This window comes from Rattus rattus, chromosome 8 (genome assembly GCF_011064425.1).
Source record: "Rattus rattus isolate New Zealand chromosome 8, Rrattus_CSIRO_v1, whole genome shotgun sequence".
Lineage (NCBI taxonomy): Eukaryota > Metazoa > Chordata > Mammalia > Rodentia > Muridae > Rattus > Rattus rattus.
Genome location: NC_046161.1, coordinates 110,510,511 through 110,528,797, shown reverse-complemented (window position 1 = coordinate 110,528,797; position 18,287 = coordinate 110,510,511). Strand labels below are relative to the sequence as shown.

Sequence of the window (18,287 nt, the reverse complement as noted above, 5' to 3'; positions counted from 1 at the left end):
GCATGTACATGTGCACACATGTTTCTATTTTTGTGTGTTCGTGTTCATCTGTGTGCAGTAGGTAAGAGGACAACTTTATTTATTTTTCAGATGCACCACCTTCCTTGTTTTGAGACAGGGTCTTTCCTTGCCTTGGTCTTTGCCAATAGGCTGGCTGGCCAGCAAACCCCAGGGCTCTTATAATCCTACCCAGGAATCTTTACTGCACTTGTAAGGCCTACCCAGGGCTGGGATTACAAGTGCAGTCACCATGCCCAGCCTTTTCTTTCAAGTGGGTTCTGGGAATTGAACGGAGGTCCTGGTGCTGTTTTTTTGCTGTCTTCCCAGCCATGTTCAGAACTTCTCAGATTCACATTTGTATCTCTTTCTCCCTAGATCTATAGTCAATCAGTATTCTAAGAAGCGTTGACATTACACAGCATAATTTAAATACCTGGAGTGTCCAGTGCTGTGGCCTCAGTGCTTTTAGAGCTTGGAAATACTGTATGTTATAAATAAATCATTTCACATTAATATTTTCTACTGAATATAATATAAATTTATAAAACTTAATATTATACTTGAATCTGTTTTCTCTTGACCAGAAAATCTTGATTCCTCCAGTATTAGAATAATTCCATATTTTTCTTATAGAGTATATATAGCATACACAAACACATGGACATTTAGCATGTATAGATTGAATATTTTTATGGTTATCTGAAGACACAGGCTATAGTGATATAGCCATTTTGCCCCATCAGTAAGGATTAGGTTTGAATGTGTAGCATGGTTGAAGAGTGACAGGGCCTCAGCCTTCCCATTCCTGTGTTGCTTAGTTTCTGTGTGTCTGTGTGGTTTTTTAAGAGAATCTGATTTCCATTTTACTTCATACTTCCTCAGAGAAACCTAGGCTTTAGAAGAAAATATACCTCTCTCTCTACAAAGTGTCTCTCACTGGAAAAGAATTTCAGGTGTAAACCTTTTTACTTTTTGTTGAATGAGCATGCCTTCCTGTGTTCCTGGGTGCTGCTAAGGGTGACCGCAGGTCGCAGAAGTGGAGATGTCCCCTGCGCTTCCATGTAGGTGGTGCACAAAATAGCTTAGGTGTAATAGGAGCTGGCCCTTGCTGTCTGATGCTTTCAGCATAGCCAGACTCACCTTTTTGTTTCACTTCCATTAGTGACACTGGAGAGACTGGATTGCTTTGTTAAAGGCCCATTTCATATGATGGTTGCTAACACCAACCACCTGTCAAGATGGTGGTCAAGCGTGGTTCTTTTCAGTATGGACAGATGTGGGAACCTTAGGTAATATTGAATCTTTGTTGTTGATCACCTAGAGCATCATTGTCTTTATTTGTGATTTATAAATAAGTGTAGTAGAGTGTTTTTCATGTTTTGAAAAAAGTTTCGTGATGAATGGAAGCATCTATTTAATTCTCATCACTTCTCTGTGTGCTCACCCATCTTTTCTGCAGCTTTATGCACATTAACTGCCTCAATAAAGGATTCCTGTTCCTCTCTCTGTGATCCTGATCACAGGCAGCTTGGATGTGGGAAGGATAAAGTATTTTTTAACTTGCTCTTGTCTCTCCTGGTCTTAGGTTTCCTGGGTCAGGGTCTGATTTTTTTCCAACCTAGCCCTAGGATGCTTTATGCCCTAGTCCATTGCTCTTTATATAATTACATGTATTTTTTATAAGTTAACATCTTAATATATAATTTAAATATTAAAAGTTCTACATTTTTTAAGATGGTAAAATCTTTTACTATTATAGAATAAACGTTTTTGTTTTTTTTTTTCTCACAAAGCCACTAGGAGCTTTATTTTTAGAAACATAGATGGCAACACAAAAGTATCTCCCTAAAGAATGTTTTTGCTTTTAACTGCTTAAGTGAACAAACTAAATTCACACAGAGCTTTAAGAGAAGTAAGTCTTTATTTTCATCTTTCTCAAATTAAGCAGGCTGACTTGGTGTGAGGGGGTTAGTCAAAGAGACCGAATCCCATATCCTCATCTGATTCCTCCGACTCTTCCTTTGCTTCGGCCTTGGCTGGGGCAGCAGCAGCAGCTGCAGGAGCAGCAGTGGTGGCAGCAGCCACAGGGGCCGCAGCCGCAAATGCAGATGGATCAGCCAGGAAGGCCTTGACCTTTTCAGCCAGTGAGAAGGTGTAGTCAGTCTCCACAGACAAAGCCAGGACCCTCTTGTATCCATTGATGATGGAGTGAGGCACTGAGGCAACAGTCGGGGAGCCAATCTGCAGACAGACGCTGGCCACATTGCAGACACCCTCTAGGAAGCGAGGGTGTGGGGCCTGCTCTGTGATGTCCAGCACCTCGGGGCTGTAGATGCTGCCATTGTCAAACACCTGCTGGATGATCAGCCAGAAGGAGAAGGGGGAGATGCTCAGCATGTTCAGCAGTGTGGCTTCGCTGGCTCCCACCTTGTCTCCAGTCTTTATCAGCTGCACATCGCTCAGGATTTCAATGGTACCTCTGGAGATGTTAGTGGTGATGCCCAAAGCTTCTTCTCGGGCCCCAGACCAGTGTTCTGAGCAGGCACAGTGACCTCACATGGGGTGATGGCACCGGCTCAAGCAGCAGCTGGCACTTTATTGGCCAGCATCATGTCCCTAATCTCATGAGGTCCTCCTTGGTGAACATGAAGCCCACGTTCTCCTGGATGTGAGGCAGCAGCTTCTCCAGAGCTCGGCTGTTCTCCAGGTGCCCCGGATGGCCTTGCGCATCATGGCGTTCTTGCCCATCAGCACCACAGCCTTCCCGCGGAGGGACATGCGGATCTGCTGCATCTGCTTGGAGCCCACGTTGTCTGCTCCCACAATGAAGCCTTTTGGGTAATCATCCAAAAGTTGGATGATCTTAAGGAAGTAGTTGGACTTCCAGGTCACCCTGTCTTCCCTGGGCATCACAGTGGTGCGTCAGGGATTGCCATGTGGGGTTTAAAGACAATGTCACTCTAATGAGGACGCCTGGCGAGAGCTAGAATAAACGTTTAAACTTAATAGGTATATTAAGCAATATTTAGAAAACAAAAAACTAAAACTACATTTACCATATACATACACACATATATACACATATTTTTTATTTACATTAAGGAATTTTATTCTGATATTTTCAGCAATAAGAAAAACACTTTATATGTTTAATTTAAATTATTTTTAATTGGTTTTGTTTTTGAGGTAGTCTCTGTGTAGTGTTGGCATTTATTGGATTCTTATAAATCTTTAGAACCATTTTCTGTCCAGATACCCGCCTCTGCAGTTTGTTAGCGCCACTCTGTGGTGTAAGATCTCTAAAGATCCAGGCGGCTGGGGCTATGAAGTCGTCCTCTGACCTCAGTCCACTCGTGTGCATCATGTTCATACATGTACATAGGACTCCAAGTGCTTAGGGAAACTTCGGAGAGGAAGGAAAGCCAGCATCTATACATCTAGATGGGCTTAGAACCATCCTTATCTTCGTCATATTCTTAGAGATGAAAATATGGGTAATACCTTTGCTTAAGCAGGACCCAGTAAAATATCTGACTAATAGTGATACGCTTTGCGTGTTTAATCAATATTTAGGAGTTTTTAGCTGTTTGACACCTGTTGGCTTATAATGGAATACTGAGCTAAGCAAATTGTGGGCCCTTTTAAAGCTCAGTGGCTCAGAAACATCTTAGGAATGGTGGTCGCCATTACTGGTTGAGGGCATAGTTCAGTGGTAGAATGATTGTCTAGCATGCGCAATGCCACGGTTCAGTCTCCAATCCTGTCAGAAGAAGAAGAAAAATAATAGGGAAGTTTTAAAGGAGTTTGTTTTTAAAACCAGGTCTTTCCATAAAGGTAAAGCGAGGAGAGCATTGTGTTGTCAGTTCTCGAGATTGAGTTCATTGCCAGATTAACAGGCGTCTTAGTGCTGCAGCTGCTTTGCTGCTGTTCACATCGTTAGTTCCTCTAAAATGTCTTTACATTCTTTTACTTTTATTAGCTGTATTTATTTATATGTATTAGTGTATCATGTGTGTGCAGTGCCCGTAGAAGTCAGAAGAGCACATTGGCTCCCCTGGAACCGGAGACAGTTGTGAACCAGCATGTGGCTTCTGGGGACAGAACCTAGGCTCTGTAGGAGCAGCAGGTGCTCTTCCCCCTGAGCTGTGTCCACACTGTACTGGTGTTAGCGTGACTTCCTTGGACAGCTCAGGCTCTGCATTGCTGTCCCTCCTCGCTCAGGTTGTGATGGCACACAGATTATTTGGGGAGCAGAAGAGCTATACTTTTAACTTTTTGCTTTGTTACAAAATTTGTACTAAATCTCATTTTTTAGTATTTTATTTGCTTTATTTTAGAAATGCTTGGATCTTATTTTTTTTTCTTTTGAAAACTTTTTTTGAGATAGGTTTTCATATAGTATAAGGCTGGCCTTTTCCAACATGGTGTATACTGAGGCCGACCTATTCATTCAGTCTCCAGTGCTGGATTACCAGAAGCCGCCATACTAGGTTTATGCATTGCTGGGGATTGAACCCACCTGCTAGGTGAGCATCTCACCAGGTGACAGGCACCCAGCCTGTAGCACATGGAGTTTGATGGGCAGCGCTCACCAAAGTGTTTAGGTTGTTAGAGTGTCTTTTAAGATGCGACTTCTCGGACTCATATTTATGTAATTATAGCTTATAGAGTCGGGGAGTCCACTGCTTCTCTTTTGTTGTTGTTGTTTGTTTTTACTAGCTTGCATGTTAAAGTTAAAACACTTGAGTTTTCTCTGTACACTGTTCCTTGCAGATTGTGGTTAAGGACGAGATAGAGTGCACACTCCTACAGCTGTTCCCCTAATCCCTACTTTAGTTAACTGGGTTAATTGACTGGGTCCAGTGATAGTTGTTAGTCTCTTCCGCTTACCATGTTAACCATCTTTCTCATGAACCTTCTATGTAACTTTAATGTTTGAGAAGATTGCAATCACATCACTGAATTAAATGCCATATGCTGTTGAATAAATCAAGTGGATAGCTTTGTGTTGTATATGTTCTTGCTAGTTTTCATGTCAACTTGATACATTAGGGCCATCTGGGAAAAAGGAATCTTAATCTAAAAAATGCTTCCATAGGATTAGCCCATCTCTCTCTCTCTCTCTCTCTCATCCTGTCTTTTTTTCTCTTGATATATGGTGGCTGTGTGTAGCACTGGCTGTCTTAGAGCTCATGTATATAGACCCTGAGCTCAGAGACCTGTCTGCTTCTGCCTCCCAACTGTGGGATAAAGGCCTGCACCAGACCGTGGCTGACATATGTATCTTACTTTGTAGCATGTTCTGATAATAATATAATAGGACTTTATCAAAGTTTCATTTAATTGTTTTATGGTGTTTTGAGACAGGAGCTCACTGTGGGCTGGGCTAATCTGGAATTCAGTGTATAGTACAGACTGGCCTTGAGTGTATGACAGACCTGCTGCCTGAGCCTCGAATGCCTGGAATAAAGTGTAGGCAGAATTGTCAAATGAATACATTTTGTTGATTTTAAATTCTATCAAGAGTCTCCCCGTTTCCAGTCTTTATTTTAAAAATTCGTAAAGTTTCAAACATGGAGCTTTACCTTCTCACTAAATAGTTTTTGTGACCGTTTTAGACGAATGAACGTATTCGGTCATGATTGGGTCACTTTGCTTCAGGGTTTAACATGTGTTTGATAAACTCGTAGGAACAGAACGTCTCCCTAGGCCCTCTGAATTACAGGTTTATAAATTCTGTGTCACGGAAGGAAAAGCTGGCCTATAATAGTGTGCTAGGGCGTGCTGTGTAGCATTTAGAACCTCTCTGGCTCCTTATCTCTAGACAGAGTAAAGTCTCCTGCTGCAAGTCCTGAGTGGTAGTGGACTGGCTCCCAGAGGCAGACTCTCACTTGCAGCCATTCTGCCCTCTTCAGTCCTCTCCGCTCCCCTCCCTTCTCTTCATATGGCCTGAGTGCTGGAACTCCAGGCAGGGAGTCCTTTCTTTTTTCTTTCTACTTTAAACCTGTATTAAACTGTGTAGCTCTGACTGACCTGGAACTCACTCTGTAGACCCCGAACTCAGTGATTCACCTGTCTCTGCCTTCAAGAGCAGCCAGGGAATCACTTTCTGTTCTTCAGACACTGAAGTTCAACTTCTCTAGTCTGCTTTCCTTCCAAGAAGGTCATCACCCTCTTCCTTATGTCCTGCTCTTTCTTCTGGCTTAGTCTGGAGGGAATGCAGCCCACTGAGGCCTCAGGCTTGACCATCCCTGTGCTCTATGATGGGTGTCTTCCGTGGCTGCTCCAGAGGCCTTGTGCGGGAGTCAGTGCCAGTTCTTTTTCTTGGGCACTCGGGCTCTGTTGTTGTTGTTGTTGTTAGTGTTGTTAGTATTGTTATTCTTACTAAGTCAGGAGTATTGAGTCAGGGGATTATTTTGCTTGAGAGGGAACATTTGAGGCCATATGTCCTGTAGTTGAGGTTGCTGTTGAAATCATTGCAACAGAGCATGGTCTTGGACTCCAGTCCTCCTGCTGCACTTCCCACGTGCCAGGACTACCTTTATGAGCTACCACACCTGATCAAGCCATTGGATCTTAAGTGGGAGCTAAAAGAAGCTGTGCTGACAGCGCAGTGTTCTGGTTTGGGAACCGAGGCTAGGATGCTCTACCGCCAAGCTGCACCACTGGCCTCCTGGATTACGGTTTTCTGTGTATTTGAGTTAACTTTCTCAGGTGAGTTAATCAAGAGCATGCAGTAGAGTACATTTTCAGTGGGACCCAGTGACTTTATTTTATTGAAGAAAAATTTTAGAGAAAGAGGGAGAATGTAGGTGGTAAATAGTGCCTGGAGGCCAATGGAGTCCTTCCTGTGCGATTCCGAGTCTCTGTGGAGAGTCTGAGTGTGAGTCGTTTGGTTGTTGGTGCTGTGTAGTTTTAGCTGCTCTGCTTGTTGAGCAGCGTTGTCACCGAGCGCAGCTGGAGCTGAGACATCTGGAGAGCCAAGGCTGCTGTTACTCCTGGGTTTACCTCTGCCTTACCTGGCTTATCTATGTACTTGATCATTGTGTTTGGGTTCTCGAGAGTAACAACTTAGAGAGTTAATCTCTCTCTAGTTCCACCGGGGATTTATTAGAATGACTCACAGGCTGTGGTCCAGCTAATCCAACAATGGCTGCCTGTGAACAGAAGGTCCAAGAATCCAGTAGATGTTCAGTCCAGCAGTCTGGATGTCTGAGCTGGTTTCCACAAGTGTGGTGCCAGTCTGGCTTTGCTAGCAATGTCAACAGCAAGCAGGCAGAGTGAAGCTTCCATGGCTTCATGTGTGGCCCAGATTAGAGATCTGGGTTAGAAGTGGACCTGCCTGTTTCAAATTAAGGAAGACCCCTCACAGCTGTGCACCTCCATGTTGGAGTTTTAGATAATTTGGATGTAGTCAAGTTGACAACCAAGAATAGCTGTGATTGTTTTACTTTCCAAGTGTTTCTTCGTTGACTTGACTTGTATTTCCATTGTATTTTTACACTCTCAGTTATAAAATGCTGCACATTCTAATCGAGGTTGAAGACGTTGGTTTGTGATATTTTATATTGGAGTGTTAGTGAGCGGCATGGTTTACCCGACCTTCATTCTTCAGAGATGACTGGATCCCACACTAACCTTTCCAAGGTCTCAGGAGAGCTAAAGGGGAGGCTGCTGTAGCATTCCATGGGGTTAGTCACTCTCTGTTTTAGGTTGGAATTTCCAGTTTGAAGCATCTGTACTTCCTTGTATTTGCTATTTTTTCCTTTCTTCTAACATAATTTATTTTATGTGAATGTTCTAAGTGGTTTGAATTATTGAATGAGTTAAAATTTTTAGAGGGCTATGTTTTCTGTTTTCAGGTTCCGTTCTGGATATTATTAAACACATTGTGGCAAAGGGGGAACATAAGGGCGGAGTTTTGGATGAGTCGACCATCGCTACAATCCTCCGAGAAGTCTTAGAAGGACTGGAGTACCTGCACAAGAACGGGCAGATCCACAGGTGCGTGCGGCCATCTTCTCCTTCCTAGTGACGCAGTCATGCCTTTTGTCTCCTGGAGGACACTTTCTTTCATTTATGAATTTGTTTTATTTCTAAGCCCTGTGCTGTTTGCATTACTAGTTTGTTTTGCTTATTACGGTGTGAATTATACAACCTATAAATATTAAGGAAGTGATAAACATTAAAGAACAAAACAAAAAGTAAGCCAGTCGTGGTGGCGCATCTCTTTAATCCTAGCATTGGGAGGCAGATGGATGCCTGTTGAGTTTGAGGGCAGCCTGGTCTACATGCAGGTTTGGGGACAGCCAGGGCTAGATAGTAAGGCCCACTTTCAAAGAACAAGCAAACAAATAGTGTTAATTAGTAAAGTTAGAAAATGAAAAAAAAAAAAAAGCAGCCAATTTACTTTCTGCCAAGAAGACACTCACTGGTTTAGAATATTATTATCCATTTTCTTTTCTGTTTCTTAAAGTACTTAAGGTAGTAGTATTTATATAATTTTGTCTCTCATTTTTAAGCTGCTAGGAATTGAACTCAGGCTCTTGTTAATGTTATACAAGTATTTTACAACAGAGCTATATATTTCTAGCCGTTAAAAAAACCAACAACAAAATACCATATAAGTTTTTAAGTCTTGCTAACCCGCCCAGACTGGACTTCGATTCTTTTGCCTTAACTGTCCAAGCCCTGGAGTTACAGACACGCACTACTGTGTCCATGCTGTCTATTGTTCTTCTCATTTTGTTTGTATATCTTTTTTAAAATTAACTAATTTTTTTATACATATGAGTACACTGTCACTGTCTTCAGACACACCAGAAGAGGGCACCATGTGGTTGCTGGGATTTGAACTCAGGACCTCTGGAAGAGCAGTCCGTGCTCTTAACCGCTGAGCCCATCTCTCCAGCCCTGTATTTATTTCTTAATTATTTTTCCAAATTATTGAAAAGTTATTTGTAAACTAATACTTTTTAGTTAAAGCTTTAATTTTTTTCTTTTCATATAACCAGCCCAGTCTAGACTTAGTGCTGCTGCCTGGTCCAGGGGAGCTGCTGTTGCTCATGGAAATGGAAGACTTTTTTCCTAAGCCTTCTTTTGCTGCTGGGTAGGGAGTTGGCACACACAGGTTCTGTGGAGGATGAGGGTTTTTAGTAGCACTTTCAACGTTTTTATAAAGGATGCTTCTTGAAGTTTTCTCCTCTTTATCACTAAATGAACAAGCAGAAAAATAAATAAAATTCTAGTTCCAATGGATATATGTGTGTATCTGTGTAAATAATAAATATCATGTGTTTCCTGGTTTGTAACTGACAATATACAACCATCTTGACTTCAAATACCTGAGAAAAGCACCAGAAACAGTCGCAGAGATGTTTCATATTGTCAGATCCATCAGTGACAGTCGCAGAGAAGGCTCAGATTGTCAGATCCATCAGTGACAGTCGCAGAGAAGGCTCAGATTGTCAGATCCATCAGTGACAGTTGCAGAGATGTTTCATATTGTCAGATCCATCAGTGACAGTCGCAGAGATGTTTCATATTGTCAGATCCATCAGTGACAGTCGCAGAGATGTTTCATATTGTCAGATCCATCAGTGACAGTCGCAGAGATGTTTCATATTGTCAGATCCATCAGTGACAGTCTCAGGGAAGGCTCAGATTGTCAGATCCATCAGTGACAGTCTCATATTGTCAGATCCATCAGTGATATTGTCAGATCCATCAGTGACAGTCGCAGAGATGTTTCATATTGTCAGATCCATCAGTGACAGTCTCAGGGAAGGCTCAGATTGTCAGGTCCACTTGGAACAGTTGAGATCCTTTGGGAAAACCATTTTAGCCTTTATTTAATATTTACTCTTCCACAGTTTCATGCCCGTGTGCAGTAGTACCTCAATACTGTTCCTGTCTCATTGCCCTCTCACCCCTTTCGCTTGACCCCTTGCTTGTTTGAGCATAGCTACAGGGTTACTTTCTTGATGGGAGTCAGTTAGCAGTGGCTCTACCACCTAGGAATGCAGCTCTCCCTTCTCTGGAATCAAATTGCTTGTAGCCCATCAAGGAAGCCTTATGAACCCTTCTCCCACCATGCTGGAAGGTTGATGGGGGCCTGGTCTTGTGCAGTAGCCACTTCTGTTTTAACTTTGTAGGTACAGCATCCATGGTTTGTGTAGAGTCTAATGTGTGACAACACTCTGGCTCCTACGTTCTTTCCTTCCACTCCTGAATCTCCCCAGAGTCTTGGAGAAGGTGATATGCATCTTTCCTTTTTAGAGCCGAGGACTTGCAGCCATCGATTTTTAGCATTTTGACCAGTTAGGAGTTTCTGTATTTGAAGTAATCCACTGCAACCAGCAGCTTCTCCACCATGGCTCAGAACATTGATCTGAGGGTATAAACAAATGTCTAGAAGAAGTCTGACAGCATGTCCATTTAGGAAAGTAAGGCTCCTATTTAGGGCCTATGTCTGAACCATGGCTTTTGACCAGGTGTAGTGCCAGGCACGAGTTCCTTCTCTGCAGAGGGTATCAAATCCAGTCAGACAGTGCTTGGTTACGTCCATAGCAGTCATATATCAGCTGACGGATCTGTTGAAGCTGACAGAGTAAGACAGTAAGACTGTTGACGATTTTTTTCTGTGTTTGATGTTGCTTTCTGTTGCTTTGATAAATGCCATGACCAAAAGCAGCTTGGCATGGGGTGGAGTTCATTGAACTTACAGATCAGTGCATACATTTTAGGGGTGGTTGTGAAGGAATGCTGTTTACTGGTCGCTCAGGTAGCTTCTTTGCCCTGCCCAGGCTGCCTGCCTAGGGATGGCACTGCCCACAGTTGGCCAGATTCTCCCATATCAATTAGGAGGAATAAAACTGCCTCAGGCAGTTCTTGGGTTGTGGTTCCTTTTCTCAGTTGACTTCAGTTTGTGTCAGGTTGACACCTGAATCGTGATATTCTCCCAGCAGCCTGCATAAGTGTTCTGTCACTGTGATAGCTGCCAGCGGGAAGGTGGCTTCCAGCTCACTTCCAGCTTGATTTCTCTATGTCCTGCAACCAAAGTGTATGGCATCTTCAGCAGTAGGGTTTTTTACAAAACCTGTTTATATGCAGCTAGGAGCATCTGCACCTACACCTGCCCATTGTGTGCCTGCTTGGTGCATGGAGAGGATGTCGTAGTCCCTGGAACTGGAGTTACAGGTTCTTGTGAGTTGCCTGATTGTGGGTGCTAGTGACCAGACTCGGGCCCTCTGCCAAAGTAGTGTGCACTCTTAGCCGTCGAGCCATCTCTGTTCAGTACTTCGGATACATCTCATTAACTTGTGGCCGCCATTGTGCCAACATTAAGTCAGCGTTAACTGTAACTCCCTCGCTCTGCAGGAGTGCTTTTCTTCTCAATGCTCTCAGCATATTCTCCCCTTCTGGGTTGGATTTTAACAGTTTCACTGTATTGCTGTTGGGCACACACATCATTTTGTATGTGTGAATTCTTTGTTTGTTTCTTTCTGAATTCGTAGATTTATTTTTCCTTCTCTGTTTCTTTGGTTGACTGTTTTTTCATGAATGTCACCATGTTTGTTTTTGTCTCAGATTTCTGAGAACATTGTTGGTTTTTTTTTTTTATCTGCCCTTTAGGTTAATAATTCTGTTTTTAAATAAAAAATTGTTCTGCTATCATAAATCTGCTTTTAGTAGGGTGAATTTCCTAGTAGAGTTTTCAGTAATCCTTCCGTCCTTTCTTCCTGCCTCCATCCCTTCTCCCTTCCACTTGCCTGTCCTCTTCCCTTCTCCCTGCTTCCTTCTCCACCCCCTCCTTCTAGTGCGCGGTCACCGTCTGCTTCTCCTTCTAGTGCGCGGTCACCGTCTGCTTCTCCTTCTAGTGCGCGGTCACCGTCTGCTTCTCCTTCTAGTGCGCGGTCACCGTCTGCTTCTCCTTCTAGTGCGCGGTCACCGTCTGCTTCTCCTTCTAGTGCGCGGTCACCGTCTGCTTCTCCTTCTAGTGCGCGGTCACCGTCTGCTTCTCCTTCTAGTCTTGTGGTCACCGTCTGCTTCTCCTTCTAGTCTTGTGGTCACCGTCTGCTTCTCCTTCTAGTCTTGCTTTCTCCTTCTAGTCGCCGGTCACCGTCTGCTTCTCCTTCTTCGGTCACCGTCTGCTTCTCCTTCTAGTGCGCGGTCACCGTCTGCTTCTCCTTCTAGTGCGCGGTCACTGTCTGCTTCTCCTGTACTTTGTTTGTGTTCTTTTTGGTTTGAAGTCTGATGAATGAGTAGAGGTGCATCATAGAGCACTAGCTGCTGACCTCTACTTCCGTGGACGTCAGGGTGTATCTTTGCAGAAGCCTGGGGTGGGCGTACTGCAGTCCAGCACTTTTGACCAGGCTCTTTTGAGGTCTCCTCTACTCTTTGTATACATCCTTCTGGTTGGCAGACGTGTAGTAGTAGCAAAGGCCTTTGTGTCACTTGAGCAAGTGTGTTTCTTCAGTGTCTGTTTCTGGTTGGACTGCAACCACAGAGGATAGAGTTACTCTTTCTCTTTCCTCATGGCCAGTCCTCAGAAGGTGGTTTTTGTTACCAGAGCCACTGTGTGGATGTTGCCCACCACTTCTAACCAAATGAGTCTGAGGATCAGCGTTCTGGCCAGAGGTGTGTTGCTCATCAGGATGTAGATGACCCAAAAGTAGCCCTTGCCTTAAAGGGATAAAAAACTGTTTATTCTGGAACCAAATGTGAATACTCGTGGCCTGGGAACACAGAATTAGGTTACCCCAAATGTCATGTTCCACTGAGGTAGTAGTGTCATGAAGTCTTCATAGAAACAACAAAGAAGTCCTGAACCAAGGCAGTTTTCTAATTCAGTGGTAGACACATGAGGTAGGTGTTTCCAGCAGAGGAGGGAACCTCAGTTCCGGTTTCCAGTCTCTTAGGTTGGGGTTGGTGGGAGCTGGTGCTCTGCTAAGTCAGTACAGTTCAAACGGTCTCGTCAGATAGTCTCAAGCACATAGATCAAGCAGGGTAGGGGGCAGGCTGACAAGGGGACTAAAGATAGCACCAGATAAATTTGAATTAGGCTCTGGACCTGCAGTGTTCTGACTTCAAGACTTTGAAGTTGTAATCAGATAATCATCCATGTGGAAACTTGAGGACAGGATGTCACTTCTTTCTCGGGGATTTCATCCACACTGCTCTGCCTGCCCTAGTAGACCTAGGGCTCTCAGAGGTACTTTTAACAGTTTTTTCAAGAGCTCTACTGATTACAGATTTTCTTAATTTTGAAATTTAAAGATTTTGAAAAGAAATCTTTTGTCTTCATCTTTAAAGGATAATCTCAAGAGATAGAGACTAAATTTATTCAGAACATTTCTCTGGTTTTCTTTGTATCTGTTTGTCTTTCTGTCTTTTCCTCTCCTATGCCTTTGCACGTGCGCATACCCCCCCCCCATGCACACCAATATATACGTAACTGTACTAGGGAAGGGAGTCTTTGGACCAAAGACTCTGCTAAGCTGACAAATGTTCTTGTTTTCTTTGCAGCTTTCCGTGTTGTTTGGAATGATTCCCCATATATACTGCAAACCATAGGCTGTTAAATATTTTTTTAAATGTTTTAATGATTATTTTTGTTTGTGTGAGTATCTGACATGTGTGTGAGACAGCCAGAAGAGGGTCTTGGATCCCTGGGAGTAAAGTTAGAGGCTCATGTGAGCTGCCTGCCTGATACGGGTGAACTTAGTCCTCTGGAGGATTAGTAAGTGCGCCTAAGAGCTGAGCCCTGTCTCCAGTCCTGACTCTCAGTCTGTAAGACATAGCATGGGAGACTCTTAAGAAGTGTTGCCGCCTGGGTCTTCTGCCAGAAATTTACTTAATTGGTTTAGAGTAAGGCTTTGGCATAAGCCGGTCAGTGGTGCTTGCGTCCTTAATCCCAGCAGTCAGGAGGCAGGGGCAGGACAATGAGTTGAAGGCCAGCCTGGTATAAGGAGTAAGTTCCAGAAAGCCAAAGCTGTTACAGAGAGAAACCCTGTCTCAAGAAACAAGACAAAACAAAACAACATCGACCTCCCGAAAGCCCGAGCACCGGGATAGCCAAAGGCTCTCCAGGTGATTCCGAGTGCAGCCAGGACGAGAAGCCCCACGCAGCTTGGATTTCAGAGCAACTCTGAAATGCACTGTCAATCAGGTCTGAGGGAAAACTGAATCGGTAAACAGAAATGAATGTTTAGAAGGTTTACTTTTTCTCCTGTGTGTCCAATAACAATAGGTTTTCTCTGCTGAAGAAATAAATCAATTTGAGCCAAATTAAAAGTAAAAAAGGCAGGTTTCTTGGGAATGAGCTCATTCCCAAGGTCATTCCCAGGCAAGTTCACCAGCTTTGGAATGAGACCAGAAAAAGTTGAGGGCAGATGATAGTGGGCAAGTTTATTTATTTATTTTTTTTAATAGATTATAGGTGAAGGGAAAAGAGAAGTCTACAACTTGCTGGGCTTGTGGAAGGGAGTGGGGGCCTTGTGTGGTTGATGGCTTCTGTGTAGGGGTTTGGAACAGATGGCAGTAATGTGCTACTGGACTTTTTGGCATTTTCTGTTTGGAGGCTTTCCGTGTGGGTGGGATTGGACAGAGGAATGAAATCTGCAGGACCTTGTTGAGAAGTGGGGCAAGCCGGGACTCTAACCCAGCATCCAGTCAGTTATCGTAGGTCTTTATCCAGAGTTTCCTTCCTTGTCTGGTCCTCTAGACTTTTGAGATTTTTGTTTTTGTTTTCATTGAGACAGGGTCTCAGTATGTAGCTGTGGCTGGCCTGAAACCTCAGGTAGAGCTGGTAGCCTTGCACTCACAGAGATCTGCCTGCCTCTGCCTTCTGATGGCTAGGATGGAGGATGTGCCATCTCATGCCCAGGCTGACTGAAGAGCTCTGTGAGGAACAGTGTCTTGGTGATAGGGCCAAAGGTATGCTACAAAAACCACATGTGATGGTGGGTTTTATAGGGCTATGGAGAACACACAGGGAAATTACAGCCGGCTACAGGGTAAACTTGGCATTGGTCGTTAGTAATGACTGGGCTGTCTGTAGGCACTGAGTCACTGAAGGTGGGGATGAGCCTGGTTCTGGAATGTGGATTCTTACTTGGCTAGCACTGACGTCAGAGAGTCTCATTAGGATGGACATGTTGTTCTCATCTTTATTCTCAGTGTGCCCTAGTGCTCTTCCTAGCAAAGAGGTTAGCTTTTACACAGTGTTGGACATTTGCTAGTCTAGTCTATTTCTAGCTTTTGGTTGTGAATCGTTGTTCCTTTTAATCTCTTTTCAAGTTTTCTATCAACTGAAGAAAGCCAAGAATGTCTGTTGCGTTCCTTTCACTTTTCGGTGGAACCTGTAGCTGGCATGTGAGAACCCCAGGCAGCAGTGAGAGCACATTAGTGTTGCTGTGAGGCACTAAGCAGGGCCAGCCCTCAGCCTGCACAGTTGCTTGGATCGTTTGGGACAGAGTAAGGCAAATTCTTCAGTCTGGTGATGGTGGTCCACCCCTTTAGTACCAGCACTCAAGAGACAGAGAGAGGCAGGGGATCTCTGAATTCAAGGTCAACCTGATCTACAGAATGAGTTTCAGGACAGCCAGGGCTACACAGAAAGACCCTGTCTTGCGTATGTGTGTATGGGGTGGGGGCAAAACAACAAAACAAGCCCTTCAGTTGACAACCGTATTTAGCATCCAGAAAGGTCCCTTGTCCAGTTGCATGTGAGGCTGGCCTGGCCCCTCGAGTGCTCAGCGAGCTCTGCCACTCCTTTGCTTTACCCCTGAAGCCTCCTCTACAGATTACGTGTTTAGTCTGAAAGGGAAACGCAGACAATCTGCCAAATTAATCAAGAAAAATAGTGGCTTAGCACAAGTTTCTGCTGGAAGATGGACCAGTGCCTTATGAAGTACAAAAGCTTAATAGTGTTACCTACACAGGGAAGACCTGCATATGACTTAATAGTGTTACCTGTTGTACTTTATAAAAAACAAAAGGAAAAGCCAGGATATGTTTTGTAGAGCAAGGTATGGTGAGGTGGGAGGGACCTCGGTAGGCCCATGTGGAGTCATTCTGTCCCCGGGATACCAGCCGTATGATGGGTATGGTATAGAATGGAGTTTATTTAGGGCATGGGAAGGGGAGTTGAGAAGGGAGTAGAGTTAAGGAAAGAAAGGAGTGGGGGGAGGGAGGAAGGAGGAGGAGGAAGAGGAGGAAGATAGGAGAGATTAGGGAGAGAAGGGGCAGAGAAGGTAAGAGAGCGAGAATGGTGCAAACAGCTACTTTTATAGTAATCCAGGCCTACCTGGCTGTTGCCTGGTAACTGTTGGGCGGAGCCTAGAAGGAATGCTAACTTTACCTACACAGGTGAGGCAGACCTGCATATGACTTCTGTGTTCAAACAGCTCAAAATGGTGGATAGAAAAACCCTGGTCTTCTAAATTTCACCAGATGGGACTGTGGGTACTGGGGATGTACCTTTCACATGGCACTGTGAGCATGGTGTTCCTCTTTCTCCTTTTGGAAATCTGAGACCATTTAACCACGTGAGAAATGTCAGATACATATCCCTCACACTGCCAAGGTCATGAAAAGCAAGGACACTCTGAGAAACTACTGTGGAGAGCCTAAGGAGACCCGGCAGCTAAATGCAATTAGCTGTTCTGGATGGAGTCTTGTGTAGGAAAGGAGCATTGGTTAAAGGATAAGGTAAAATGACAACAGCCAGATGCATCTGCAAACAGAGGCAGAGACAAAAAGAAGCAGACTGGACATGGACACGGTCAGGGCTATTTTGGAGAGAGTCATGGGAGCCCACCCAGGATCAGAGACAGTCTGGGGAGTCAGGGAGGCAGAAGGGCGGGCTTGAGACTTAGAACAAGTGTGTGTGCAAAGGGCCTGAGGGAGCTTGGAGGTGGCTCGGACTTTCACACACACTCACGGGTGTATGTCAGTGGTGGACCTGAGGAATGCTGGCTTCATCTGACCACCAGACACTCCTCCGTGGTCCAGCTTGAGCTCATTTCTGGAAACATACTCTGCCTGAGACTGTGGGCTTTAGTCAGTGATGTCTTAGTTTGTGTTCACTATTTTAACAAAGGTACCACACTGATCTAAGGGGTTAACAGTGGGAGACTAAGCTTAAGGTGTTGAATTTTCTTTGCAATTTTTCTGTAAAGCATTTAAAAACATCTTTTTGGGTTCGGTACCCAGCTCCAAAAAAAATAAGAAGAAAGAAAAACATCTTTTTCCTAAATTCCAGTGCTCTGTTGAAAGACCACTTTTTGCCATTTATTCTGATTCCTTTGAGAAGTATTTTATGTTGATATACACATAAGTGAATACATGTATGCTTATATATGTGAATGTATATATACGTGTACTTGGATTGTTTAGGCAGGAGGATCATGAGATAGAGACCAGCCTGGGTTATATAGCAAAATTCTTCAAAACAAAGAAATGAGGGTTGAGGAACTGGGAAGAGAATGGTTCACCATCTTTTGAATTTAGTTTATATAGGAAAAAAAGTGTATTTCATCCAAAAGGATTAGGTGAGGCTAGATGAGGGTTACTTTCTTTGGCCATTATCTTCCCAATCAATATTTAATGAGCTTAAGTTTTCTAGATAGTCTAAAAAGTTATGTTCCTTCTTATAGTTTTATGTTTTATGTTTGGGCTATAGTATAAGTGGCTAAAATTAATATAAAACAATATTGAAATATTGCTAATGCTTTATAAATAAACAGTTGCTTAAATTTTGCCGTTGTAAAGAGCAAATGTTTGATGGTGTGTTTCCTTTGAAGAGATGTGAAAGCTGGGAACATTCTTCTAGGAGAAGACGGCTCTGTGCAGATTGCAGGTAATGGCCATCAGCCCTCAGCTTCTGGGGGTTGTGTGCGCACAGCTGTGTGTGTGTGTGTGTGTGTGTGTGTGTGTGTGTGACACATGATGCATGCATGTGTTTCCACATGTGTGAGTACACTTGTTGCCACCTTGCCTCACAGCATCCTGAGCATTCATTACAAGGGGCTACCATGCCTGCCTAGTGTCTGTGTGGGAGGGTGCTGTGGACCCACACCTGCTCCTCATGCTTGTGTGGAAAGGACTTTCCCACTGAACCACCACCCCAGTTCCCAGTATTTCTTTTTTTTTTTTTTTTTTGGCTCTTTTTTTTTCGGAGCTGGGGACTGAACCCAGGGCCTTGCGCTTCCTAGGCAAGCGCTCTACCACTGAGCTAAATCCCCAACCCCCCAGTATTTCTTTTTATTTTGATATAATAGCCA

The 18,287-nt window shown here is 43.9% G+C and overlaps 1 protein-coding gene and 1 pseudogene across 1 annotated transcript in view; one reads left to right on the top strand and one right to left on the bottom strand.

Annotated features, from left to right (window-relative positions):
- Oxsr1 (oxidative stress responsive kinase 1) overlaps positions 1–18,287 on the top strand; it is an 89,472-nt gene that overhangs the window by 30,107 nt on the left and 41,078 nt on the right. The window contains exons 4-5 of the mRNA XM_032911108.1: positions 7,863–8,004; positions 17,808–17,863. Of these exons, the coding sequence (XP_032766999.1) occupies positions 7,863–8,004; positions 17,808–17,863 (198 nt within the window). The remainder of the gene's footprint in view (positions 1–7,862; positions 8,005–17,807; positions 17,864–18,287) is intronic.
- On the bottom strand, positions 1,934–2,910 carry LOC116907908 (annotated as a pseudogene).